At 51.1% G+C, this 24182-nt stretch overlaps 1 protein-coding gene across 4 annotated transcripts in view; it reads left to right on the top strand.

Moving 5' to 3' along the window:
- The window catches only part of PRTG (protogenin), a 41208-nt gene continuing 17026 nt past the window's right edge, over nt 1-24182 (top strand). For 3 of the 4 annotated variants that reach the window (XR_015729775.1, XM_034409289.3, XM_034409287.3), the window contains exons 1-11: nt 719-1321; nt 1746-2051; nt 12523-12667; nt 13195-13328; nt 13525-13662; nt 14705-14863; nt 15156-15315; nt 16126-16373; nt 17767-17931; nt 18536-18841; nt 19310-19498. Coding sequence is in view for 3 of the 4 variants with exons in the window: in XM_034409289.3 (XP_034265180.2) it covers nt 1252-1321; nt 1746-2051; nt 12523-12667; nt 13195-13328; nt 13525-13662; nt 14705-14863; nt 15156-15315; nt 16126-16373; nt 17767-17931; nt 18536-18841; nt 19310-19498 (2020 nt within the window). In the remaining variant the exon portion in view is untranslated. Of the gene's footprint in view, nt 260-718; nt 1322-1745; nt 2052-12522; nt 12668-13194; nt 13329-13524; nt 13663-14704; nt 14864-15155; nt 15316-16125; nt 16374-17766; nt 17932-18535; nt 18842-19309; nt 19499-24182 lie in introns of those variants that run through there. The other variant, XM_087878025.1, reaches the window with a different exon arrangement.

The following is a 24182-nucleotide window of genomic DNA, read 5'->3' on the forward strand; positions in this document are numbered from 1 at the left end:
CGTGAATGTCGGGGAGTTTTATGCTTACTAGATCTACCAATCCTGCCCTACTGGACAACATTCAATGTCAGCGGAAATCCAAAGGTGCTTTTCAAAAGGCACCTGGACTTGATCGGTTGTTTTCTTTGAAATCGTTTCGCTTCTCCTCCCAAGAAGAACGGAAGAAGCTGGTCGAATGAGAAGCGAAACAAAAGCAAAGCCCCTTTGGGATAGCCGTGACCCGGAGGATTGAGCATCTCCACAGCCTCTTCGGCGGAAGGTTCGGTTACCCTGGGGGAGCAGCTTAAAGAAGCAAAGGCTGCGAACGACCCAGGGGAGGAGAGGGGCTTGCAAGCACCGCCGCGCCGAGAGCGAAAGGTTGCCGACCACAAAGGGAGCAGAAGCTGAAGTGTGGCCAGACTGGAGAGGACGGGGCTGGGCAGGGGCCTTCCATCCGCTCTCAGCTTCTCTTGCGACCAAAGGAAACGGAGACCTTTCGCCCAGAATTACCTGCGGCTGCGGGGCAGCCAGCGCTCGGATCAGCTGCCACACAACGCCGCAACTTGTTGCACTTCTTTGGGCTGAGCCCGCTCGCCGCCTTTGCCGCGGCCCCCGCCCCGCGCATTCATGGGGGTTTGGAAGCGGCGGACGGCCTCAGCTCAGGCGCGGCCTCTTCCCCACCCCCACCCCCACCGCCACCCCCACGCCCACGCTCGCTCGCAGGCTGGGGAAGCCCCTCGAGGGTTCAGGAGCAAACCGGGCGGCTGGCGGAGCTTTCGGGGCCCGCCAAGCCACGCTGCGCCAGCAGCCTTTGCGCGCCTCGCTCCCCGTCGCCCTTCAAGCGGTGCGCGGCCGGACAGGGAAAGGCGGCTAATGCGCGCGGCCGACAGCGGGGACGCGGCTCCCGCCCGGAGCCTCTGACCTCAGGTGCCTGCTCCGGCCTCGGGGGGCGGGGCGAGCAGGGGGTCGTTTGCCCCACCCCAGCCGCGCCGACGGCCAATGGCGAGCGGCGCAAAAGTAGCGCCGGACCGCGGCGCGTCCGGGGAGCCTCGCGCCCTCCGCCCGGCCCGGCCGGCCCCGCAGCGCCCCTCCCCGCTTTTGTGTGGCCGTCTGTCCCCGCGCGCCAGCCTCCGCTCTGTGTCCGGGCGCGGCCGGAGAGGAGCAAGAGGCCGGCCGCGCCAGGGAAGCCTTTCGGCCCGTGGAGCGAGGGGTCGCGCGGCTGGCCGGCCGGGAAGGGCGATGCCCGAAGAGCCCGCCGTTGCTCGCTGCTAAATGGCGCCCCGCCGGAGCCCTGACCTCGCCGCCGCCGCCGCCGCCCTCCTCCTGCTTGCCGCCCTCCCAGGTGAGTCCCTTCCCGGCCAGGCGGCGCGCATCTGACCCGCCTCGCCCGGCCCCGGCAGCCGCCCACGGGATGAGAGGCCGCGGCCCGCTCCGCCCGCAAATCCTCCCCGGCGGGTCCCTTCGCCTGCCTCCCCACGGACAACCCGCGCCCCACCCTCGCCTTCCAGAAAGGCAGCTCGGCCGGGCTCGCTTTTCAGGAGCTGCCCGTTCTGCAGCTGGCTGGTGCAGAGCGGCCAGAGGAGGTGGAGGAGAAGGAGAAGGAGAAGCTTGTGGGGGGCAGAAGGCCCAGCCCTTCTCCCCAGAGGGTTCAAGGCTGCTGGCCACAGTGTGGCACCTGGGGATGTTTGGCTGAAAACAGGGTAAAAGGCCTCTGGCAAAAAGAGCATTTTCCTGCTCACGGTGGTTTACTTCTCTTGCTCTCTTAGGGATAAGGAGCTTTAGTGAACTGTTTTTCGTGAAAGAGCCTCAAGATGTGACTGTTGCCAGAAAGCAAGCGGTGGTTTTAGACTGCCTGGCCCGTGGTGAGGTCCCCATCACCATCACGTGGCTCAGAAATGGAGTTAAAGTTTCTGAAAACGAACAGATCCATTCTCTGTCCAATGGCTCTTTATACATACGCGAGCTGGAGAGCAGCAAGCCAGGCGAAAGGCTGGATGAAGGAGGCTATCAGTGCTTGGCTCTGAATAAACACGGCGCTGTTCTCAGCCAGAAAGCGCATCTCACCTTTGCAAGTAAGTTTCCGTGACTTCCTTTGAGGGCCAGTTCCAGCACATTACAGAGGCGGGGCCTCTGGTTGGGGCAGGCTGACCTATCCTGGGGTGCTTTGTAGAACCACATGTGTTCCATGCTCTGAAAGCAGCTGGGCCTTCTCCCACCTGCACCCACTTTTCGAGCAGAGGCAGCAGCTGCTTCCCCTCTGTGAGGCAGTAAGGTTGGTGCTCTAATCCATACAGTTGATGACACGGGAGGTTGCTTAGTTTTTAAGCACCTGGAAGATTATGTGTGCTACCACAGTTGGCTTTTTGTGGCTAGATAAGTTGTGTGAACCCTGGGTTGTCATCTCTGAATCATGGCTTGTGGCTTATTCCACAAATTGATTTTAAAAACTCTCCAAAGTATTGCGGTCAGTTAGTATTTGTGGATTTACTGCTATCCTGTGGCACTTTCAAAACATTTGAGCCTTTGAGACATTGCTGAGCTGTTGAGGAGGAGAAGAGCTCCTTGGCAGGCAGGCTGCCTGGCTGACCCTATGGTAGAAAAGAGGCCCTACTGACTTTTGGGAATTTAATTTAATTTAATTTAATTTAATTTTGAATTTGTATACCGCCCTTCTCCCTGAGGACTCAGGGCGGTGAACAGCCAAGTAAAAACATCGAATACAAATATTAAAATACAGTTAAAATATACATATATAAGTTTGGCCCCGTTAATTAAAAACCATAGACAAAACACTTAAAAAACACTTAAAAAAAACCTTGCTTGGAAGACCTTGCTTGGCCACAAAATGTTTCTCTGCCCCTTCCCACAAGCTGTAAAAAGCAGAATGGTCCTTCGAGATATTACTTTGCTGATTAATCAACTTGGTGCTTCCACGAGAGAGTGGCCATGAGATCTTGTGGTAGGTTAATTTCTTCCTGCATTTTCTCTGCTTGTCTGTAAGACGAATGAGGTGGGTGGGACCAAAGATGCCTTCAAGGTCTCTGGGTAAAATCTGCCTGTCAGTTGTTGCAAGAAATGCTGTATTGAGCCTGCAACCTTGTAGGACAGTTTTTATACGCTTGTTTTAATGCATGTCTGATCATTATTTTAATTATATTTTCAGCTTAAAGGCATTCCCTACTTCCAAGTGGTGATGCAGAATAATTCAAGAGATAAACTAGGTGTGAAGGTTGCATGCTTTTCACTAGAGGAGTCATAAGGGACTATTTTGTGGTTGTGTTTGCTATTCTGCTTTGCTTTGTGTCTCAAATCTTGGGAATCCCTTTGTGCCCTCCAGCAGGTCCTTTCCCCCAGTTGCTTCATGCCTTAAGAGCCCGCAGGGGTGGACATGCCAATGCTTGCAGGAAGGACCCTTCGCCCAACATCCCTGTTTTCAAGCAATGCAGCAGGGTCTAGCTGTGGGGTGCAGGGGGCTATTCTTCCTGCCATCAGCACTGCAGTGTCAGGCCGGAAAGAGGGAAGGTGTTGATGAAGGGAAGGGCCAGCAGCAACAGCTCCCTCTTTGATCTGGCAACAGAGTTGGCCTTTCCGGGGAGGGGGTGTCTCTTCTGCAGCAGGATCTTCCTGGGAGCTACTTCTACTAAACCTGTAAGTGGCTGGGAGTGAGGTCTGGGGCTGTGCTCATCTTGGGGAAACTGGGGTGAAAGGACATTTATACTCTGCCTTCAGGAATTGAGAAAATATCTTATTGGAGTGACTGTATGTGGTGTTCAGTGATGAGTAGCAAAGCAGCAGCACACTGTGCTCTCGAGAACATAAAGGAGACCCCCTCCCAACTTTTGCCTCAGCTTTTCAGAGGCCTCAGGGAAGGGCTTTTGCAGGTGCACAATAAGACACATTTGGGTTGTCAGTTAGCCAACTCCAGAGTTCACCTGTCTCCACAAATTGGCCATGTGCCCATAGCCTTCTTGGCATCCTCCAGCTGGGCTTGGCAGCTCCCTGAGCTCTTCTGCCTTGGACTTCATTGATGTCCTGCAGCTGTGGGAATCCTTCTCCTAGGTATGTCTGGAAGACATCAAGCAGGGGGTGTTGCATTGTTGCGACTCCTCGTTATTTCCAACAATTTGGAGCACCGCATTGATGATAAAAGCACTTTTCCTGCAGATGGGAAGGCTGATAGTGTTTGAATGTTTTGAATGGTCTTTTCCTTGTGTGCTTAAAATATTGCATGTCCAAACTCTGATGTCCATAACTCCTACAATTAACATGAGAAAGCTGAAACTCTTTTTAAGTAGATGGAATTAAGCTGCCCTGCCTCTTGTCTGCTGCAAGGGTCTTTGGGGGATGGGTGGTTGAATTTCCAGCATTTTATGCTGAGAGGAAAGAGTTCTCCTGGTCTGTGATGGCTTTACAGCCTTTAAGAACAAAACGACTTTCTTCTTTGTAGCTAAGCTGAACCCCCATATTCTCAGCAGGTGGAGGAGGGGCCTTCCCTGCTCTTCCCTTCCCTTCTTCTGGAGAAGCATGGGGGGTCCCCCTCCCCCTCCCCCGCCCTGTGGATCTTTGTTCAGACTTTCAGCACGTTCCTGTGCCTTGGGTTTCAGAGTGCAATCCTGTGTGCTGCGTTTGGAAATCTAACACTTTAATCTGCCATGGAGTTTAAGGCCCCAACACAGAAGGAGCCCAGAAAGTTAGCCTGGAAGTGGAGTTTTGTTGCACTTTCTGCAACCATTCCATTATTCATGTGCAAATTAAGAATTCACTGGGTTAAAAGGTTAGAAACTGGCCAGGATGAGGTTTAAAAGAGCAGATGACCTCCTTCACAGGGTAGAGATTTCCATGTCAACTCCTCAGTGATTGCCCTGAATTGTTCCTGAGGAATGCAGCCTCCTCTCTGCCACAACCCACCCCCCACTCCCCCCTTATCTTGAGAGCCCATCAAAGTGGATGGCATTCTGCAAGGGGGGGGGGCTTGCCCTCCATGCATTCCTGGGGGCAGGAAAGGATGGGTCTCACATCTAGACCGCTTCTTCTTCCTCACCTTCCCCTTTTACAGGGTACCCCAAAGATAAGATAGTAACCAGGCAAAGCAAATAGCATGGCTTCTAATACACAGCAGGATAATTGTGGGGGGGGGGGGGGGAGGTTCCTCCTCTACATTTTCTTTGTGAGGCACCAAGTGAGGGTAAAATGCTAATATCATCGGAAGAAGAAGATTAAGCGGCTAGAAGATTAAGCAGCCGGGCTGCTCCTTTGAAGTTGAGGCCAGCCCTGGCCCTGCATGCCCTGTAAAATAACCAGAGCTGAGTGGGACCAATATCTGCAGTATTTAGCTTGGCTGGGGAAGTTGCCCTCTGTGCCCCGGTATTTCAGCAGGCAGGACTTGGACTAAATGAGAATCCAGCTCATGGAACACTGCAGGCTCCCCTGAAATTATTTCAAACAAACAGCTGTTTTTCAGAGAGAAGAAGAGATGATTGAAATTGGCAGATTCATTTACTACATTTCTAAATGGCTTTGCAATTCCTGTTCACAGGTGTAGAAATGACAACATTTTACACTCTCCCAGCCCAACTCGCTTCTCAGGGTGGTTGTTGTAGGGAAAACAGGAGGAGGAAAGTATGTTAGAGATGTTTGCTACCTTGAGTTATTTGTAAAAATAATAAAGGTGGGATATAAGTAAATTAAATAATAATATGAGGGCTAGGCCCCTCTGGCCAGCATTTTGTCCGAGACTGGCCCATGGGAGCTGCTTCCTTTGCTCCTGGCCTCATGCACCACTAGTGGCAGTGGATTGCCCCCACCCCCACCCCACCTGGAGGTACCACCCAGGCACAGGCCTGGCAGTCCCTGAAAGAGTCCTGTTGAAGCCACCTGAGCCCGTGACCAAGACCAGCTTTGTGGCAGCATCAGAAAAACACAATAAGAGCAAGCCAAGATAAAACAAGGCAAGCAAGGGGCGTGATTTCCCATTGACTGGTTTGGCTTTGGCTATGAAGACACAGGAAAATTGCAGTTCTAGAGAATTCCTTTTCCTCCAAGACTTCCTTCTGAAGTTCAAGGAAGGACGAACAGTCTGGTTTCTTCCTGCTTTTTCAGCATCAGGACGTTGCTCTGGGCAAGGAAGGAAAATTCTTGACTGGGTCCATCTTTTCTCTCTCTCTTATCTGTTTTAGCCTCCAGGTGAGATGGGTTTTTTGGATACAAACCTTTGTTTGTTATTCAAGGCCTCCTAGAGCGCCAGTAATTAAAGGCATCCCCAATTGCCCCCTCTCCCCCAATGATCTCAGGCTGTGGTTTAGCTTTCCAGGTTAGAGCAGAAAGGAAGTTGCATCAGCTTTAATTCTAATGCAAATTATTAAACCTAAACCTAACCTCATTGAACAACAGCTTTCATAGGACATGGAGAATGAGAGGAATATGGAAAGATGGAAAACTACCATTTTGTTTCTCAACAGCCTGAAGTCCAGAAAAGGAAAACCAGTTCTTTCCCCCCTTAATAACTATTTCTGTGGCTGGTTGCCCACAGGCACTTTGCCTTCCCCAGATAATCAGCAAATACGTTTGCCTAGTTAAACATTCCTCTAGCACACATGTTAACTGCAGAAGACTAACCCAGTGTTGTCCCTGGCCTCTGGTTTGCATAAACAGATCCTGCTTAGTTTGGGTGGTGGAAAAAGAATAAGGCTGAAAGACAAAATGGTTTTCCTCGGGTTGCCCTGTGAGTTCCTGGGGCTCCGTCTCCTCTGCGTTTGTTAGCTTCCTGCAATGGCCAAAAGGACCTCCTGGCCCCATTTCCCTGCCGCTCAGCTGCACAGCTGGGCCTTTTGGTCCCCCGCAGGACCAGGGCGTCAGTCATCAAGGGGCATGTCTGAAGGCAAGCTAGGGGTCGGGTTGACAGTTCCTGCCCACATGTGCAGAAGCCCCAGAACAGCCACCTTGGCTTCAATTTGGCATTGTTTTTCTTGGGTGGCTTTGCTGGCCCAGCTTTAAACTGGGATTGATTACTTCCAGTAATCCAGCTTGATTACTCATAACCAGTCACCTTCACCTAAGTGAAGACGCAAGTTGCCTGTTTTGGGTGCTCAGCCGCACTCGCTGCAATCAACAGAGGGATGGGAAGAAGCGAAGGCTTTCTGGCTGCGGCATTTGCGCCCACTGGACAGTGAGCCCCAATGCTAAGCTTTTGCCTCGATGCCAGCCACCCAGCCGGGAAAGGTTGGGGAGAGAAGGTGAAGCAGCTGCCAACACAAAAGGGGAATGCTGGGCTTAATGGCAAGGAGAAAGTAGCATCCTATCCTCAAATCTAATTTGAGCGCCTGCCTCTCCCCCCTCTCAGCACTTGCGAGTGGGCTTCTTGCCATGGCAGGCAGCTCCTAAGACCCAAGCAAAATGAGGAACAAATGTTCCTCATTAACCCCTTCAGAGCTGTACATTACGCTCCCGAGTCAAGATGCAAACACCGCCAGCAAGTGGCATCGGATGCTGCAGGCTTGGTTGCTGGAAGGAAGGTGGGGCTGAAGGGAGACCCTTGGGTGCAGAAGGCGGATCTGCTGGTCCACAGGACTTTGCCAAAGAAGGTGCTTGTCTGGCTACCATGGGGGCAAAGCTGGCAGAAGTAAGGAGTGGATCAGAAGCCATCAGGACCAAGCAGGATGTTCTGGCTGTTCCTGGTGTTCTTCAGAAAGAAGCTGCCTTAAGGGGAGCAGAAATTCCAGCCTGATTGGATTTACAACAGACTTGACATGTGTCATCCTCCACCCCCACCTCGCCCACACATATACACATGGCCAGCAAGACCTTTGAGGACTCCGTCCTTCTGGCTGGTTTTCCTAACATTTGTTTGCAACATTATGAAGGCTGTTGGAAATCACATCTCTCGTCTAGGGTTACCCACTTGGGAGGCTGCTGGCATTTTCTACCCCAAGCAAGAAGCGCCACTATTTGGTTGCTCCATGACAATCTGCTGTCACATGGTCTGTGCGGGGCTTAGGACACTGTGTGCATCCAGCTGTGGTGGCTGGTGAGCCATTGTGGAGCCGCATGGGAGATGAGCTCCGGCAGTTGTGGGAGGTGCCAGCTCAGCAGTTGGGTTATCGTTCTTTGTGTCTGTTATTGGGCACAGAAGGTTGTCTTGGTCTACAGAGCATTTGTCAGGGAGCAATGAGTGGCCTTGGCTGCCTTGCTGGAGCAGGAGAGCAAATGGAGCTGAGTGGCAGATTCCCACATCTGGGGAGTCTTAGCTGCTGCATGGGAATGGGCTGTTCCCAGGTGGAAAGTCTTCCTTGGGCATCATTTGTAGGGCTGGTGTTGAGCCCTAGAGGCCCAGCTGCTACTCAGGGAGCGGCTCTTTGCCTGGACAGCTTCAGAACCTCAGGATAGTCCCCTTTGGGGAGCGCAGCAGAGAGATTCTTGGATTGGGTGACAGCTGGTGTTTACTTTGTGCTGAGATGTGTTAAAACACTTTAAGGTGGTTTCCTTTTTTGCAGTAGCTAGCTGCATTGAGCTCCCTTACAAGACAAGGGATCTCCTTTAACAATATTCTGTGAAAAAAAGAGGCAAAATATGGCAGGGAGGAACTACTGGGCTCCTACATGAGGGTGGGCTGTATTAACAAGCTCCTGGTCTGGCCCAGGAAAAGCCCCGCTAGGCTCCTGTAGGAAAGCCACCTTTGAAGCATTTTTGTCCGCTCTCCCATTGGCTGGGGAACAGTCTGGCTGCTGTATGTGTGTCTGTATTCTTGCTTTTGGCCCAAGTGCAAGCCGCAAGGGGCCCTTTAAGGGCGCATGAAGGAAATGAGCCCTGGGGCACCACTCTGGGCCTCGCTGCCTTTGGCTTCCCGGGGCTCTAGAAGATGGCGTTGGGCTGGGAAGGTGACAGAAGGAACGGGCATCTCCCAAGTGGCAGCCCAGGACGGTGATGCAGACAGGTGGCAGGGAAAGATTTTCTGAAGATTTGCTCCTTCCCATTTAGCTCCAGGCTTGGTGCAGGATATTCTCCAGCTTCTCCTTTATTTTAAACCTAGGCGCTGTCTATAGAAGAAAAGGGCCTTATCCACTGCTGGGACGGCAATTGGGGGAAGAGCCCCCACTCCCCCCAGCAACGACTCTCCTCCTTCGGAGTCCTCATTTCCACAGCATCCTCTAACTTTGTAGTTTTCCAGAGAAGCATGGAGCTGTCTTTCTGTTTCCCAAACTGAAAAAAATGTGTTCCTTATTATAAATCCAAAATTCACATTACAGGTTACCCTGAATGAAGGAAGGACCAAATATTCCTGATTTGCTTGTAGAGGTTTGAGTCTGTGGATATCAAGAAGCTGTAATTCAAAACCTGCTGGAGGCAAAAAACAGAAATGAACAACGCTGCTGGGGTGGTAGTCTTGTGTGTTGCTTAGCACACACATTGGATGCTCAGGGAACAATGGAGGTCTTGTGTGTTGCTTAGCCTGTGGGCTAATAGGTGCTCTGGACAGGAGCGATTCCCATTGCAAGTCAGGAAATTCCTCAATGGCTGCTTCAGAACATTGCAAAGAAGTTGCTTCTTCATCCCCATTAATGCTTATCTTGGTTTACTCTTCAGCCCTTGCAATATCAACACAAACGCCTATGCTCCTTCGTAGATCAAAGGAAAGGCCAGTTTTAATTAGGCCCTAACGCATGCACAGGCAAAGCAAATGTGCTTGCACCTTAAACGGTGTCCTTTGAGGAGGGTCTCTTGGCTTAAAATTCCCCCACCCCATCCCCAACTGTTGGTCTGGTTGCGAGAGACAAAAGCTGCCTGGCCACACAGAGCCCATCGGGGTGTGAGTGCGCCCAGCATTCCCGTGGGCCAGGGGGAGCGTTGCTAGGGTTCCCGTCTGACCTCTGGAAGCCCAGGCCACACTTGGAAGCGCCAGGCAGCCGCTTGTTCTGCTCTGGCCAGCGCAGCTGACCTCGCTTCCCTCCAATGTCCAGATTCACATTCTTTTGTTGGGGGGGGGGGAGGCAGACATTGCTGAGGAAGGCTATTCATCTGCTCAGAAGAGGGGGGGTCCGGCAGAGAAGGGGAGTGCTTGGGGTCACCAGGGCCCTGCCTAGCTTGGCCTGCCATCAAATAAGATTTAGGGAGGGCCTCTTTTTCTCCAGTTCTACAAAGAGATGGATGGCTCGGGTTTCAAGAGGGCAGTTCTCCCTGGCCTCTGCTTTTTTGCACGTAGACCAACCCTGCAGAAATGCTGCCCCCTGAACCTGCCTGCCCCTTCCCCAGGCTTCACTTCTTTGCCCGTTGAACACCTATCCACATGCCTACTTCGATGGGTGCTGGACGCTTCCTGCCCTTCCCTTCCAAAGGATGGTACAGGCTTCCTGATCTGCGCTAGCGATTTGTACCTAGTGACCGCTTCTGCAGATTTCAAAGCCTGGTGGGGAATAGGGTTCAGTGATCTGTGGGGCCAGGCCCTTTCTGCCTTCCCTGGCCATGAGCCCTTGACTGGGGTGAGGTTGGATTCTGGCCATTTGGAAGAAGGCTGTGAAGTTGGGGGGGGGGAGGGGAGAGAGATTTGCTCACTCTGCTGTGCAGGAACAAGGCCATGTGGGGGACGACACCAACCCCCCCCCCCCCAGTCAGCAGGCCAGCTCTACCTGGCTCTTTGGGCTCCTCTCTCTTTAGGCTTGGCCCAAGAGCCTCCGTGGCTGGTTGGCTTTTTAGCTTCTGCAGAGGGTGACATTAGATATGGGGGCTCAAAATCCCCTCCCCTGTGTTTGCCACACAGCTCTCCTGGCACAGCAATTAGCCATCCTGCCTCCTGAAGGGCCCCTTTCTTTTGCTGAGGAAGAAACTCTGTAAAGGAAGGTGAGGAGGAGGCGGCACATGAGGCTGCTGCCTGTTGCAGGGAAAGAGAGTCAGTTGGCTGGCATGCACTTAAATCATCATTGCTCCATAAGTCTCAGCTACAGTCTGGCTGCTATCCAAGATCCCCCCATCTTGCCAAGAGGCAGGAAGTGACTAAGTGCCACACCAAGAGTCCCTGGGAGTGGGGTGCTCTGGGGACTGTGCCAAAGAACCTTCAACCCCCCCCCATTGGTTTCCCTTAGGCACAGCTGTGTTACTTTCCTCTATTTTATTGGGGGGGGGGGCACCCCAGAGCTCGCCCTGCTTCTTGTGGGTCAGCCCTCCTGTGACTGTGAGACCTGTGTAGAGCAGCCCCTGCTGAGATTTATCCTGGCAGAGGTGATGAATAGGGCCTGGCAGGAGAGACAGATGGCTGGGACCCTCCCTCATTACTGCATCTGGAATGCCCCTTCCTCTTTATCCACAAAAGCTTTTGTTCCGTCTCTCCAGAAAGACGGATTTATTATGCCTCTACACCTCTCCAAGGGAAACACAATGCTGAAAAACCAGTCCCTCACGCTTTGATCCATGTGTTTCTCAGCACCCAGACACCCACCATTCACACTTCTGGCAATCCTGTTGCAGCAGTGCAGGCTGGGCAGAAGGTGGGGGAAGGGTCCCTGCAGAGTCCTTGCTTCCCAGGATGCTCTTCTGGCACATGGTCTCCGTTGGCTGTCCCGCCAGCTCCACTCCCGCTTGAGAGCCATAGCCCTTAGACTTACCTCCTGCCCCATGGTGGTTCTAAATGACCTTCCTTTCAGAAGGCTGGTTCTAGCTCTGTGTGTGAGAGAGAGGGAGGGAGGGAGGGAGGGAGGGAGGGAGAAAAGCGGTAGAGGCACTGCAGAAACCTTCCACTGACAATTTCTGGAGTGTCAGTAGCACCAAGGTGGTGCTGCAGATGGGCAGCCCTTCTGGACCAGAGCCCCCTTGGATTTCTGCACTGCTGGATGGGGAGCGGGGTTCCAATGCAAATACCCTTCCTCTTTTGCTCTGTCATAGGAAATGTTCTTTCATGGCACTCTCTTAGTGACCCTTGAGGAGAGTAATGGGATGCACGCTCAGTTTTCTCTGTGGTGGTAACAGCAGAAAGGGAGGTGGATTGAGGGGGGGGGACTTGCAGCCCTTTCCTGAAGGGAAAAGGGGGTCCTTCTATCTTGTTTTGTGAAGAGAGCAGAGCCCAGAATTCCCAGGGAGGCATTGGGGTTTTCTGTAATTGACTGGCACTGCATCCATAGTTTTGTGCTTCATTGTGGAACGCTGGTGAGGTCAAACAAGTTGGTTACCCAGCAAAGAAGCCAGAGAGATTCCAGGTAGGCAAAGTGGCTCCTGCCTGCTCAGTTGACCCCTGGAGGACCTTGCTGATAAGGCTCCCTCTTATCAGCAGCATTGCAGTTTATTGAGGCATAGCTTTGCAGTGCTGATAAGGCTCCTGGTAGGGCAGGGAGGGTGGGGACAAGGAGTCTGCCTTTCCCAGAGGGGCCCCAGTGGCTCACTGATTCCCAGTGGGGCTCCTAGCTGCCTTCTCAAAGACCTCCTGGGACTCCTTGGAACTGGAGTCTATCACTGCAAGTTAACCGGATATGTTGTGCTGCTGGCCTTTCTTAAATGCGCTGAAAGGTGGAGCTCATCCCTTCCCCATTGGGGCTCAGCCTCTCCTCTCCCCCCTCCTTGCAGCCCTCTCTGCCTTTGAAGTCCAGCCTCTCCCCACGGAGGTCCATGAAGGGGGCGTGGCTAGATTTGCCTGCAAAATCCCAGCCCACCCTCCAGCCATCATCACCTGGGAGGTGAATGGGACAGTGCTGCTAATGGAGACGGACAGGTAAGGTTTCAGAGTTTCTCCTAGGTACCTCTAAACCTCAGAGGGTGGGACATAGGGTATCTCTCTTTCAGCCTGTCCCATAGCCCTGTGAGGGGAGGGGAGGGGGATGCAAGTGGGTCTCTCCTTGGGCCTGAGTCTGCCACCCGTCTTGGCTGTGGGTTGACTCTCCAATCATGCTGAAATGCAAAAGCGGCACCACTCATAAGGTACCAGCTTCAGACAAGTTTCTTGTTTTGATTTTGAGAAAATGAAAGGGTGACATTTGAGGCTAGTACTGGGTTTAAGAAAATACGGCCATGCTTTGTGTGCAACTTGAGAGCATGATTCTGCCTTCCAAAAAGTTGGCTCCTTGTTGCAGCCTCCCCCAACCTATTCCGGGGGGGGGGGGCTGGGGGGGCCCCGGGATCCCGTTTCTAGCTCTGGCCAAAAGCAGCCCAATTGGCTTGCAGGGGACCTGGTGGGGAGGGGAAGGCAGACCCCTGAGAAGCGCAGAGGGACTTTTTCTTACCACCATTCTGTCCTTCCAGGATAACTGTGCTGCCATCCGGAGTGCTACAGATCTATAGTGTTGAGCCAAAAGATGCAGGGAGTTACCGTTGTGTTGCTACAACAGTTGTCGGCCGGCGGAGGAGTGGCGAGGCTAAACTCACTGTTGCTCCAGGTATCCAAAAAATCTTGCTGCTTTTCGAACATTGTTGCCAGCAAACAATGATGTTCAGAGTCCTGACGTATCAGGTAGAAAAGGGTCTTCACCAAAGTGCCTCCCTCCATAATTCCATTTCTAAGGCTTGAAGCGGTTCGCATTTGATGGATGTGGACAACACATTTCTGTTGTATGCTTTTTTCCCCCCCAACAGCTACCAATACCAAGCTCTTCCATAAGCCGTCCATTATAGCTGGCCCCCAAAATATGACAGCTTCTCTCCACCAAACGGTCATCTTTGAGTGTGTGGCCATCGGGAATCCAAAACCAATTGTGTCCTGGAGTCGCCTTGGTGAGTGGTAGATGGTCCACATTGGCTCTTTCGCTTCCAGCTGTGGGAAATGAAAGGTGCCACCACTTGCAGGTCGCATGAGGGAGAATAAGTGGGAAAGCCTTTTGAGTGTGACGCATTCATTGTTGCTGCCCACAGGTTGGCATGCGAAAAGGGAAATTGTCCCTTTGAAGTTCTCAGTCAGTGCTCCCAAAGTTGGAAAGGAAAAATTGCATTGGAGAGAATGATCATTTCTGGTAGATTGTAGGCATGACCATCTTTTCCCACCTGATGGGCATCTCTGTATGACTTGTGGCAGAAGCTCCTACACCATCCATGCTAGCTGAAAACAGTCCGTGTGGGAGAGAAAGCTAAAAACCACTTGTCTTCTGCTAAATACTTCTCGATGTCACAAGATAAGCTGGTTATGCAAGCCTTGTGTATCCTGATGCATTTTTTTTATTTTTTTTTATTTTATTTTTTTATTTCTAATCTAAAATAAAACTTTTCTTCAAAAAAAAAAAAAAGAAATGGGAGTTGCAGGCTATTCAGCGGGGAAGAGGATCAGACCCTTTGCTATCAAGGGAGTTAGGGGTCTGCTGGAATTTCTCCAGAGGTCTGACATTTGGATGAATGCCTGAGATTCCACTTCACAGGAGGTAGGAAGCACCACAAACCAAGGGAGGTGTTTGAAATGTCCCTCTCAAAACAGACCACAAGTGTCAAAAGAAGGTTAACCTAGGAGAAGGGTGATAAGATCGTCTAATTAGATTAACTAGTTATTTACTAGGCTATATAATTCTTTATAATTTTGATAAAAACAGGCCAATTGTTTTGTAGATAGTTAAAAGAACTTGATTGCATTGAAATGTTTGGCTTGGATGATATTAGTTAATATTAATTGGAGAGTGAGCTTAACTCTCGGTTAGTCATGTTTATTGTTTCGTTTTAGTCTTGTGTTTATGTGTTTCTATATTTCACTTCTTATATTGCCTTCCGATCATTATTGTGTGTTAATTTTACTGTAAATATTTAATAAAGATATTTTTTTAAAAAAAAACAGACCACAAGTCCATCGATGTTTTCAACACACGGGTGCTTGGAAATGGGAACCTCATGATCTCGGACGTGAAGGTACAACATTCTGGTGTGTACGTTTGCCGTGCTACAATCCCTGGCACACGCAACTTCACCACTGCAATGGCAACACTGCTGGTGCTAGGTGAGGAGCGAGGTTTAGCTCTGGGCAGGGCGGGACTCCAGGATCTCTTCTGCTGAAGGTTGGGGATGCCAGGAGAGGGGTTCTGACATGGGCTTTCAAGCCAAACTCTGTGGCAAAGAGGGCTCTTTTGACAAGCTGCACAGGCTGCCTTGGGCCAAGGTGGGCCAGGCTTTCTGAGGAGCGTCTGTCAGTAATGGGTCTGGGTCCCAGGGATGTACAGTTTGAAAAACTGGTTGAGACTGTTTTTAGAAAGGGAGGAGGTGAAATGGATCCTGCTTCCTGTTTCTTGCAGCCCCCCCTGCTTTTGTGGAGTGGCCGGAGAGCTTGACCAGGCCCCGAGCTGGCACAGCCCGTTTTGCCTGCCAGGCAGAAGGCATTCCGACACCCAAGATATCCTGGCTGAAGAATGGCCGGAAGATCCATTCCAACGGCAGAATCAAGACCTATACCAGGTAGGGAAGCAGGCTGCCTGGTTCTTAGGTAACAAGGAGTGGTCCTGCCTAGGTGAGGGGCAGACCAGAGGTGGGTTTCAGCAGGTTCTGATCAGTTCTGGAGAACCAGTAGCAGAAATTTTGAGTAGTTTGGAGAACCATTAGTAAAAATTCTGACTGGCCCCGTCCCCATCTATTCTCTGCCTCCCAAGTCCCAGCTGATCGGGAGGAAATGGGGATTTTGCAGTAACCTTCCCCTGGCTTGATTTATTTTGATTTATTTGATTTAATTTGATTTATATGCCGCCCTTCTCCGGAGACTCAGGGCGGATTACAATGCGTTAAGCAATAGCCTTTATACTTTTGTATATTTTATACAAAGTCTGCTTATTGCCCCCACAATCTGGGTCCTGGATTGGGAAGGGAATGGAGATTTTATAATATCCTTCCCCTGACACGCCCACCAAGCCATGCCACGCCCACCAAGCCACACCCACAGAACCGGTAGTAAAAAAATTTGAAACCCACCACTGGGGCAAACATACAGCACAGAAGGAGGACTGGGCCTGCTCTTTGGAGAAGTGGAGCAGGGCCCTTCCCTCAGTTTAGGGTTCTGTTCAAGAGGTGCTTGAGAAATGCTGCTCCTCCGTGTAAGTGGAATCTGATGAGCAGAATAATAGCATAACCGGAGCACTTGTCACCCCCTTCCCAGCACTGCTCTGTGGGCAAGGCTTAAAGGCCTGCTGATGAACTGGCCTGCTTGACACATCCTTTGCTTCTCACCTGCCTGATTTGGCTCCCTTCTAATGCCTTCCCTCTTCATCTTTCCAGTAAATTGGTGATCAACCAGATCATCCCTGAAGACGATGCCATCTACCAGTGTGTGGCTGAGAACAGCCAAGGGACCGTCCTTGCCAGGGCACGCCTGACAGTAGTTCTCTCTGAAGACCGGCCCAGCGCACCTTGCAATGTTCATGCAGAAACCATGTCAAGCTCAGCCATTCTCTTGGCATGGGAGAGGCCACTCTATAATTCAGACAAAGTGATTGCCTACTCGGTGCACTATATGAAGGCGGAAGGTGAGTTGAGCGGGGCTGCTGTGAAAGGGAGGGATGAAATGCTCATGGTGCCAGGAGCCTTCCCGGTCCATGGGGGACCAACAATGGAGCTGCTTCTGTATGTGAGCGACCTTCAGGGTTTTCAGCAGCAAGTCCTACCTAGTTAGAAGAGGCAGCCATATCTTCCTTCTCATCATATTATACAGTTTGGCATTTATGAAATACTTTTTAAAAAGATTACCAGATCTTTGGAAAGATAAATATTGCATAAATTAGTTGGATGATGGACTGAAAAACTGATACTGATTCATTCCAGAAAATGGCTATATTTAACGTGTGTCTCTAGGAAAAAGGCCCATTTGGGGGTGCAAGAATTGCTGGCAAACAGTTCTTTTGGGAGTAATGGTGGGCTTCCAGCATATCCTGGAAGGGGGACTGATCTCAGCACTGGAGCAGAAACAAGCAGTTGAGCCCCATCTGCTTGACCCTTGTGAGAGCAGAAGGCTGGCTTTGAGAGGCCTTGAGCTGGGCCCCAGGGTGGGCTCTTTAGGGCCCTAATTGCTGGGAGAGGGGTGGGGAGAGCTTCTTGCTTTCTGTTTCCCAAATGGCGTGGAAGATTTCTCACAAGTCAGATAGTTTTGCGTAGATCAGAGGCACCTCGGCAGGAGTTCTCCAACATGTCTGTCTGTGTATTTAAAAAAAAAAAGAAAAGGAAAGAAATGAGGGTCTCTTGAGAGGACCTGCTCTGAAAGTTGATTTCTTCTTGAAAGATAGGGGGGAAGGGTGATTGTGGGGGTGGGAACAGCAGAGTTAGTGAATAAGAAAGAAGATGGAGGGAGCAGCTTTCTTGTGTCTGAGCCAGGAGCCGCAGCACCACAGGAGGCCTCGCAGCCATTCACTGCACACAGGTCCCTATGTGGCAGGTCAGAAATCGTGCCTAATTAACAGTCCTTTAATTGGAGGCTTGTGAGGCGCTGATGAACTTGCCTGATTAAAATGCTATCAATTTAACTCAAAACTGTCTCAAAATCAACTGGTGGAATGTCAGACTGTGGCCTTCCTCCTCAAGTGGAGGAGCTGATGCTGCTTCAGCTGGGTGCGTGGGGGTGCGTGTGTGCCTTTTCCACAGCGGATAGGCCGCTGACAGGCTTTAGGTGCTAAGGAGGGTCCAGAGCAGTTGCCAGCTTTTGTCTGCTTCAGAGGCCTTTGACAGGCTGTGCTGGACATCCAGCATTTGCACAGACATAAATTCCCCAGAATACTGCTAAGAGTAAAAAGATATTTGGCTCTGTTTTAGATCAAAGCCCATTTTAGATCTAGATCTCACCCATTTCCTGCCCTATTTGTGCTGTTTAGTGGCTTCTGAGGGAGCCTTCCATCCTAATGTGCTTGTGCTGCTGTTATTGTGTTCCAGGCTTAAACAATGAAGAATACCAAGTGGTGATTGGAAATGACACCACCCATTATATTATTGATGACTTGGACCCTGCCAGCAACTACACCTTTTACGTGGTGGCCTACATGCCCCTGGGGGCCAGCCAGATGTCTGACCATGTCACTCGGCATACACTGGAAGACGGTACTGGCTTCCTTGCTGAAAAAACTGCCACGAGAGACCTAGAACCCAGAGGGTGGGTTGGTGGGGCGGAATGACAGGTGGCAACAGTTTAGTCCATAGAGGAGGAATCCCCTCCTGGCTCTGTAAGGGAGGGGTCTGCATCCTTATGACCACCAAGCTGCCATAGGCCAAGGGGGTCACGGTGGGTCTTCAGGAGCAGGCACGGGGCCCCGAGGAGGAGCTCTTGCTTCAGCAGAAGAGGCCTGGCTTGGCCTGTGCCTGGCTGCTTCCAGTGCTTTGACCGAGGAGAATCTGAGTCTCTCTAGAACAGGGTCCTCCATATGGATTACAAAACACTGGAAGCAAAGCATGAAGAACAGTAGGAGTGGGAGAAGCAGCCGCAGCAGCAGCAGGGAAGGACCTCTGACAAGGCCTCTCTCTCTCTCTCTCTCTCTCTCTCTCTCTCTCCCTCCCTCCCTCCCTCCCTCCCTCCCTCTCTCTCTCTCTCTCTCTCTCTCTCTCTCTGACTGCTCAGTCCCTTAATGCTCCATTTCCAATCCAGCATGCAGCCTCCCTCAGACCCTTGGAGTGGCTGACTCTGTCTTCCATCTTTCCTCCTCCTTAGTTCCGCTGAGGGCTCCCGAGCTCAGCCTGACCAGCAGAACCCCCTCTGACGTCCTCATATCCTGGCTGCCCATCCCAGTCAAGTACCGGCGAGGGGAGGTGGTGGCTTTCCGCCTCTCCTTCCGTCTCAGCATGGAGAGCAGCATCCAGGGACTGGAGCTCCCAGGGACCACCTATGAATACCTGCTTCGGGGGCTGAAGCCCGACAGCATCTACTTGGTTCGCATTTCTGCTGCCACAAAAGTCGGTTGGGGCGAGGCCTCTCTGTGGACTTCCCATCGCACCCCAAAAGCCACCAGTGTCAAAGGTGCCCCCTCTTTTTCCTCCAAATGAGTAGCAGAACTATTCTGTCTAAATAGAGCTCTCCCCCCACCTGAGAAGAACTGCTCCCAAACATTGTGGCTCTTCCTTAATAACTTGGTTTGTAAGAAGCAAAAGGCAAATAAAGCCACAGGAAAAGGGGAGTTATAGGGCGAAGACGCTGCTGCTAAGATTGTCGGATAGTCCAGGGTGATCTGGCTTTCTTCACAAGCATTGGGGCCAGGAGGTGGTGGACCCATTTGTTTTGTGGTGAGTTGGTCAGCCATATAATGTCAGCAAATAAATAAACATGTCTAATTTTGGCAGGATTGCCTCCCACTCCCTTATCAAATTAAAGGGCGGCAAACCACTAACGTGGCCGAAGTTGACAGGCTGTAAGACTTGCTGTCAGATAAAGGTGTAAGTTCTCCCCTGATGCTCTTAAATTGAACCTTTCATATCCATTCTTTCCCAGCACCAAAGTCTCCTGAATTGCGCCTAGAACCCCTGAACTGCACAACAATTACCGTGAAGTGGCAGCAAGAACTTGCAGACATGGCCGCCATACAAGGCTACAAGCTGTACTATAAGGAAGAAGGCCAGCAAGAGAGCGGACCAATTCTGCTCAGGGCCAGGGATTCCACCTACACCATCGGCGGCCTGGGTGAGCAGGACCTGATCATCCTCTCAGCTCAGGGGGAGATTTTCCTTCACCGCTATCGGGGGCAACAGAGAACAAGAAGGGTGGTCAGTGTAAGTCAGTTGTAGACCTCATGAGGTAGCCCAGATATGGCCCAACTTATTCATGTGCAGTCTGGGGTTGGAGGAACCAGTTAGGGGGGCATATTTGCTGCTGACGCTGGAATATTGTTGGTGTTGGAAAGGAAAAGAGGCAGCCAAATGCTCACAGAGTTGTGCTTAAGCTAAGCTAATTATGCGGGTTGTTAACTGGGTAGAAGCAGCCGAACCATCTGTATGGCAAGGGCGACTGAAGGGGCCGAAGGGTGGGATGGTGAAGTCCCAATTAAGGTTATGTCAAGCCTCCATTGGCATCATCCATTGCCGAGATGGTGTTCAGTTGGGCTCCCAGCCATTCAGACGGGGGCTTTTGAAGGAGGATTATAGACATCGGATAGTCCCCTTGGCACAGTTCACCATTTTTCAGGTTCTCCTGTCAAGCTGGTAGCTGGGGAGTAGCTGCCGCTGAAGAACAGCCCTTTCCCCACCCTACTGGCTCCGGGAAGGCTGCCTCTCCACCTGCCTTGACTGCCCTGAAGATCCAGGGCCAGAGCCACCCCCTTCCCTTTCTGGCAGGAAGATGCAAGCTAGCTCTTTGCCCCTGGAAGCGAAGGCTCTCGCATAGACACCCCTGTCCCTTCAGACTCTGCCTGCTTGGTGTCCCCTGTTTATTTTTGAATGCTCCTCATTATGTGCCTGAATTCTGGGCTGCCCCCTTATAAACAAACAGCTCAGCTTCCTTGGTGATGGTGCTAAAAGTCCCAGATGCTGATTATTCAACAGTGGTTGTGGTTCTTTGAACTCATATTACTTTCTATATTATTGTTTGGAAACTGGGTTGGCATTTTCGCCACTCTTCATTTGATCCTTCTGACATTTTCCTGGCATTGAAATTCCCTGAGGGGGCCCTTTGCAGATTTCTCAGTGTTTTGTTTTGAGGAATAAACACAGATTTTCTTGGTTTGCGGAAGATCCTAGCCCTGCAGGAAAGTGTGGAAAGAAGAAAGATTAAAGTGGACTACAAGAACCATGCTTATGGGTGGCCTTGTGTCTTCTTCCCTATGACTGGCTGGGCAAAGCTGTACTTGGGAATTGAAACGTTCCTGTGTTTTTGGGAGAGGAAATATGTGATTTCAGCAGGCGATAAAGGCCGCATGGAAGATTGCTTTCCCAGAGGAGCTTCTTTAGATCCTGCCCTCTCTGGGGCTCTGCCAACCTCCTGCCCTCACAGAATTTTCTTGGTGTGTGTGTGTGTGGGTGGGTGTGTATACAAGGCAGGTGAAGAGGAAAGTTTATCTGACACTGTGGCATGACCCAGCAGGCAGCGTGGGCAGGCCTTGCCACTGTGAAAGCCCACTACTTCTGCAGAAGTCTGTTTTCTCAGACCACGTCACCCAAGTCTGATGTTTATTTATTTATTATTTATTATTATTTATTTATTAGTCCAATTTATATGCTACCCTTCTCCGTAGACTCAATGCATTATAGCAATAGCCTGCATCCTCTTTTGTATATACCTGCTTATTAGGGCTTTCGCCCCACTCCCAAGTGGTGTTGTTCTATAAAAAGTTGGCTTATTGCCCCCACAATCCGGGTCCTCCATTTACCTACCTCGAAAGGATGGAAGGCTGAGTCAACCTTGAGCCTGGGGAGATTCGAACTTGCACTAGTTGCGGGCAGCTGGCAGCTAAGTGCTAGCACTTAACAGCACTTTAGTCCGCTGCACCACTGAGGCTCAGTTTAAGCTGCATAGATTCAACTTGCCTAGGCTTCACTTCCTCCACAAGATGACATCTGTGCTTTTCCACCCACACAGCTGGCCACGAGTCCATTCTCAGCGGGGCCTCTGTTGAGGAACCCTTTGTGCCACATCCTACGCCCTTCCTATAACTTCCCTGGCTCTGCTGCCAGCTCCCTCACTATTGTTCTCTTAAGGACTGTGGCAGGGAACCACCTCCAGATAGCAAGAAAGCCACCTCTAGGACCCCTGACAGAGGTTGAGGTTCTGGACTCCCAAGAGGAAGGACAATCTCTGCCATTTTTTTAAAAAAATGAAAATTATAAGACTGAAAGAGGAGTTGCCAAGTGGAGGAAGTTTGCCTCAGTCTTTCTGTGAATTCCCTGAATGAAGCAGTTTAGCCAGAAGGCAAAAGAACAGTCTAAGACTTGTCTAACTGTGAAATTTGAGAGAAAGTCTAATATGTCAGTAGCTCAGGGCCAAAATCAACTCTCTCCCACCAGCCATGTAGCCCAGGTGAATGTGGGCTGTCTCTAGGGGTTGAGCAGTTTGCTTCCCAATTATGCCAAGGAGATGCTGAACCATGAAAGACAAGAGGAAGGCTTCAAAGGCTTGGCAGGAGGTGAGTCTGGAGGATCTGATTATGGCTGCAGGTCATCGAAGGTGTTAACCAGCCGTTGAGCACCCAAGGTGGGATGGAGGTTCTGGAACAGAACATTCCTTTGTGATGTGAAATAAGATGTTTTCCCTTCAATTTCTACAAGAGGAGAGAAGTTGTACTCTGTATATTCTCTTGGTGAATACTCCACCTTGAATTAATCTCAGCAAAAATCTGAAATGAAAGGAGTTTAAAGGATATGAAAGTGACATAATGTAATCTGTGGGCCTCCCTTCTCTGCCCCGGGCCTTTTCATCTCAGGAAAACACAGACCCAACCAAAGGGTGGCCTTATTTTTATTAAGAAATGTCACCGGAAATCCATACTCCAGAAATTAAGCATTGCCAGGGAGAGAATTTTGTGGCCCACAAAGCTTAATCTGCTTCACCGCAGAAAACATAGACTGAACTTCCCAAGCAGTTGAGAGGATGCCAAGTTAAACTTCTTCATAAAGTCTCCCCACTGATTTGCCTTGATCATCATCTCTTCATTAGGAGGATAAGATGTTTTGGAAGCTGCCTTAAACGGAAAAGTCATCTTTGATGGGAACCCAGAGTTTGGAGAGTGACAAAAGTCTCCTGGACAAAGCACTCTTTAACCTCCTGTGTTGCTAATCCTGCCATTGCAGCTCACTTGCTCAAGTTCTGCTTTTAGTTCTCTGTTCTGCTACATGTCTGAGCTGCCACTTGATGCCCAGGAGAGAGCGGAAGAATCTGCTGGGAGGTCTGAGAGAAGTAGAGCTTTCCTCTTGTCTCTTTGCTGAGTTGCCACTTCTGGAGCAAAGGAGAATCTCAAAGGAAAGCTTCATCTTGTACAAGATGGCTTCCTTCTTTCCAACTTGGGATGAGCAATAAGGTGGCCCTCCTTCAGTGATACCTGGACTTCATATGAGGTAGCCAAGGCTGGCTGTAGGGAAAGGTCAGGAAGTGGTGGTTCTCCTCCTATCTCTCCGACCGGTCGCCGTCTGTGTTGGCAGGGGGGCAGAGGTTGACCTCGAGGCGCCTTGTTTGTGGGGTGCCACAAGGGTCGGTCCTCTCGCCACTCCTGTTCAACATTTATGTGAAGCTGCTGGGTGAGATCATCCGTGGATTTGGGGTGCGATGCCATCTGTACGCTGATGACACTCAGCTGTACATCTCCACCCCAAACCAACCCAACGATGCCCTTGAAGTGATGTCCCTCCAGTGTCTGGAGGCCGTGCGGGTCTGGATGGGGAAGAACAGGCTTCGACTCAACCCTTCCAAGACCGAGTGGCTGTGGATGCCGGCATCCCGATATAGCCAGCTGGCGCCATCGCTGGCTATTGGGGGCGAGTCATTGACCCCCACAGAGGGGGCTCGCAACTTGAGCGTCCTCCTGGACACACGACTGTCTTTAGAAGAGCATATGACGGCCGTGCCACGGGGGCTTTTTATCAGGTTCGCCTGATACGCCAGTTGTGCCCCTTTCTGAGTCGGGATTCCTTATGCACAGTCACTCATGCTCTCGTCACTTCTCGCCTGGACTACACTAACGCTCTTTACATGGGGCTCCCCTTGAGGAGCACCCGGAGGCTCCAACTGGTCCAGAATGCGGCCGCACGGGTGATCACGGGAGCGACATGGCGCTCCCATATAACACCTCTCCTGCGCGAGCTGCACTGGCTCCCGATGGTCTTCCGGGTGCGCTTCAAGGTGTTGGTTCTCACCTTTAAAGCGCTCCATGGCTTAGGGCCAGGGTATTTACGAGACCGCCTGCTGCTACCGATAACCTCCCACCGGCCAATACGCTCTCACAGAGAGGGCCTCCTCAGGGTGCCGTCGGTCAAGCAATGTCGGCCGGCGGCCCCCAGGGGAAGAGCCTTCTCTGTGGGAGCACCCACCCTCTGGAACGAGCTACCTCCCGGAATACAGCTGATTCCGGATCTCCGCACTTTCCGTAAGGCCCTGAAGACTTTTTTATTTCAGCAAGCCAGCCTGGCCTGAATAGGTTTTAGGGGTTTTTTAATTGTATTGCTAGGGGTTTTAAATTGGGGCGGCCGTTTAATTTAATTTATTTTTAATTATTTTAACTTTTATATTGTATGTTATTTTAATTCTCGGCTGTTCACCGCCCTGAGTCCCTTCGGGGAGAAGGGCGGGATATAAATTTAATAAATAAATAAATAAATAAAATAAATAAAAAGTTTGACCCAGTTGGAGTTGCAGGAAATCTCTGTTTGTTCTGGGCCTCCAT

Source organism: Pantherophis guttatus, chromosome 13, assembly GCF_059756535.1.
Source record: "Pantherophis guttatus breed Tessera chromosome 13, ASM5975653v1, whole genome shotgun sequence".
Classification (NCBI taxonomy): domain Eukaryota; kingdom Metazoa; phylum Chordata; class Lepidosauria; order Squamata; family Colubridae; genus Pantherophis; species Pantherophis guttatus.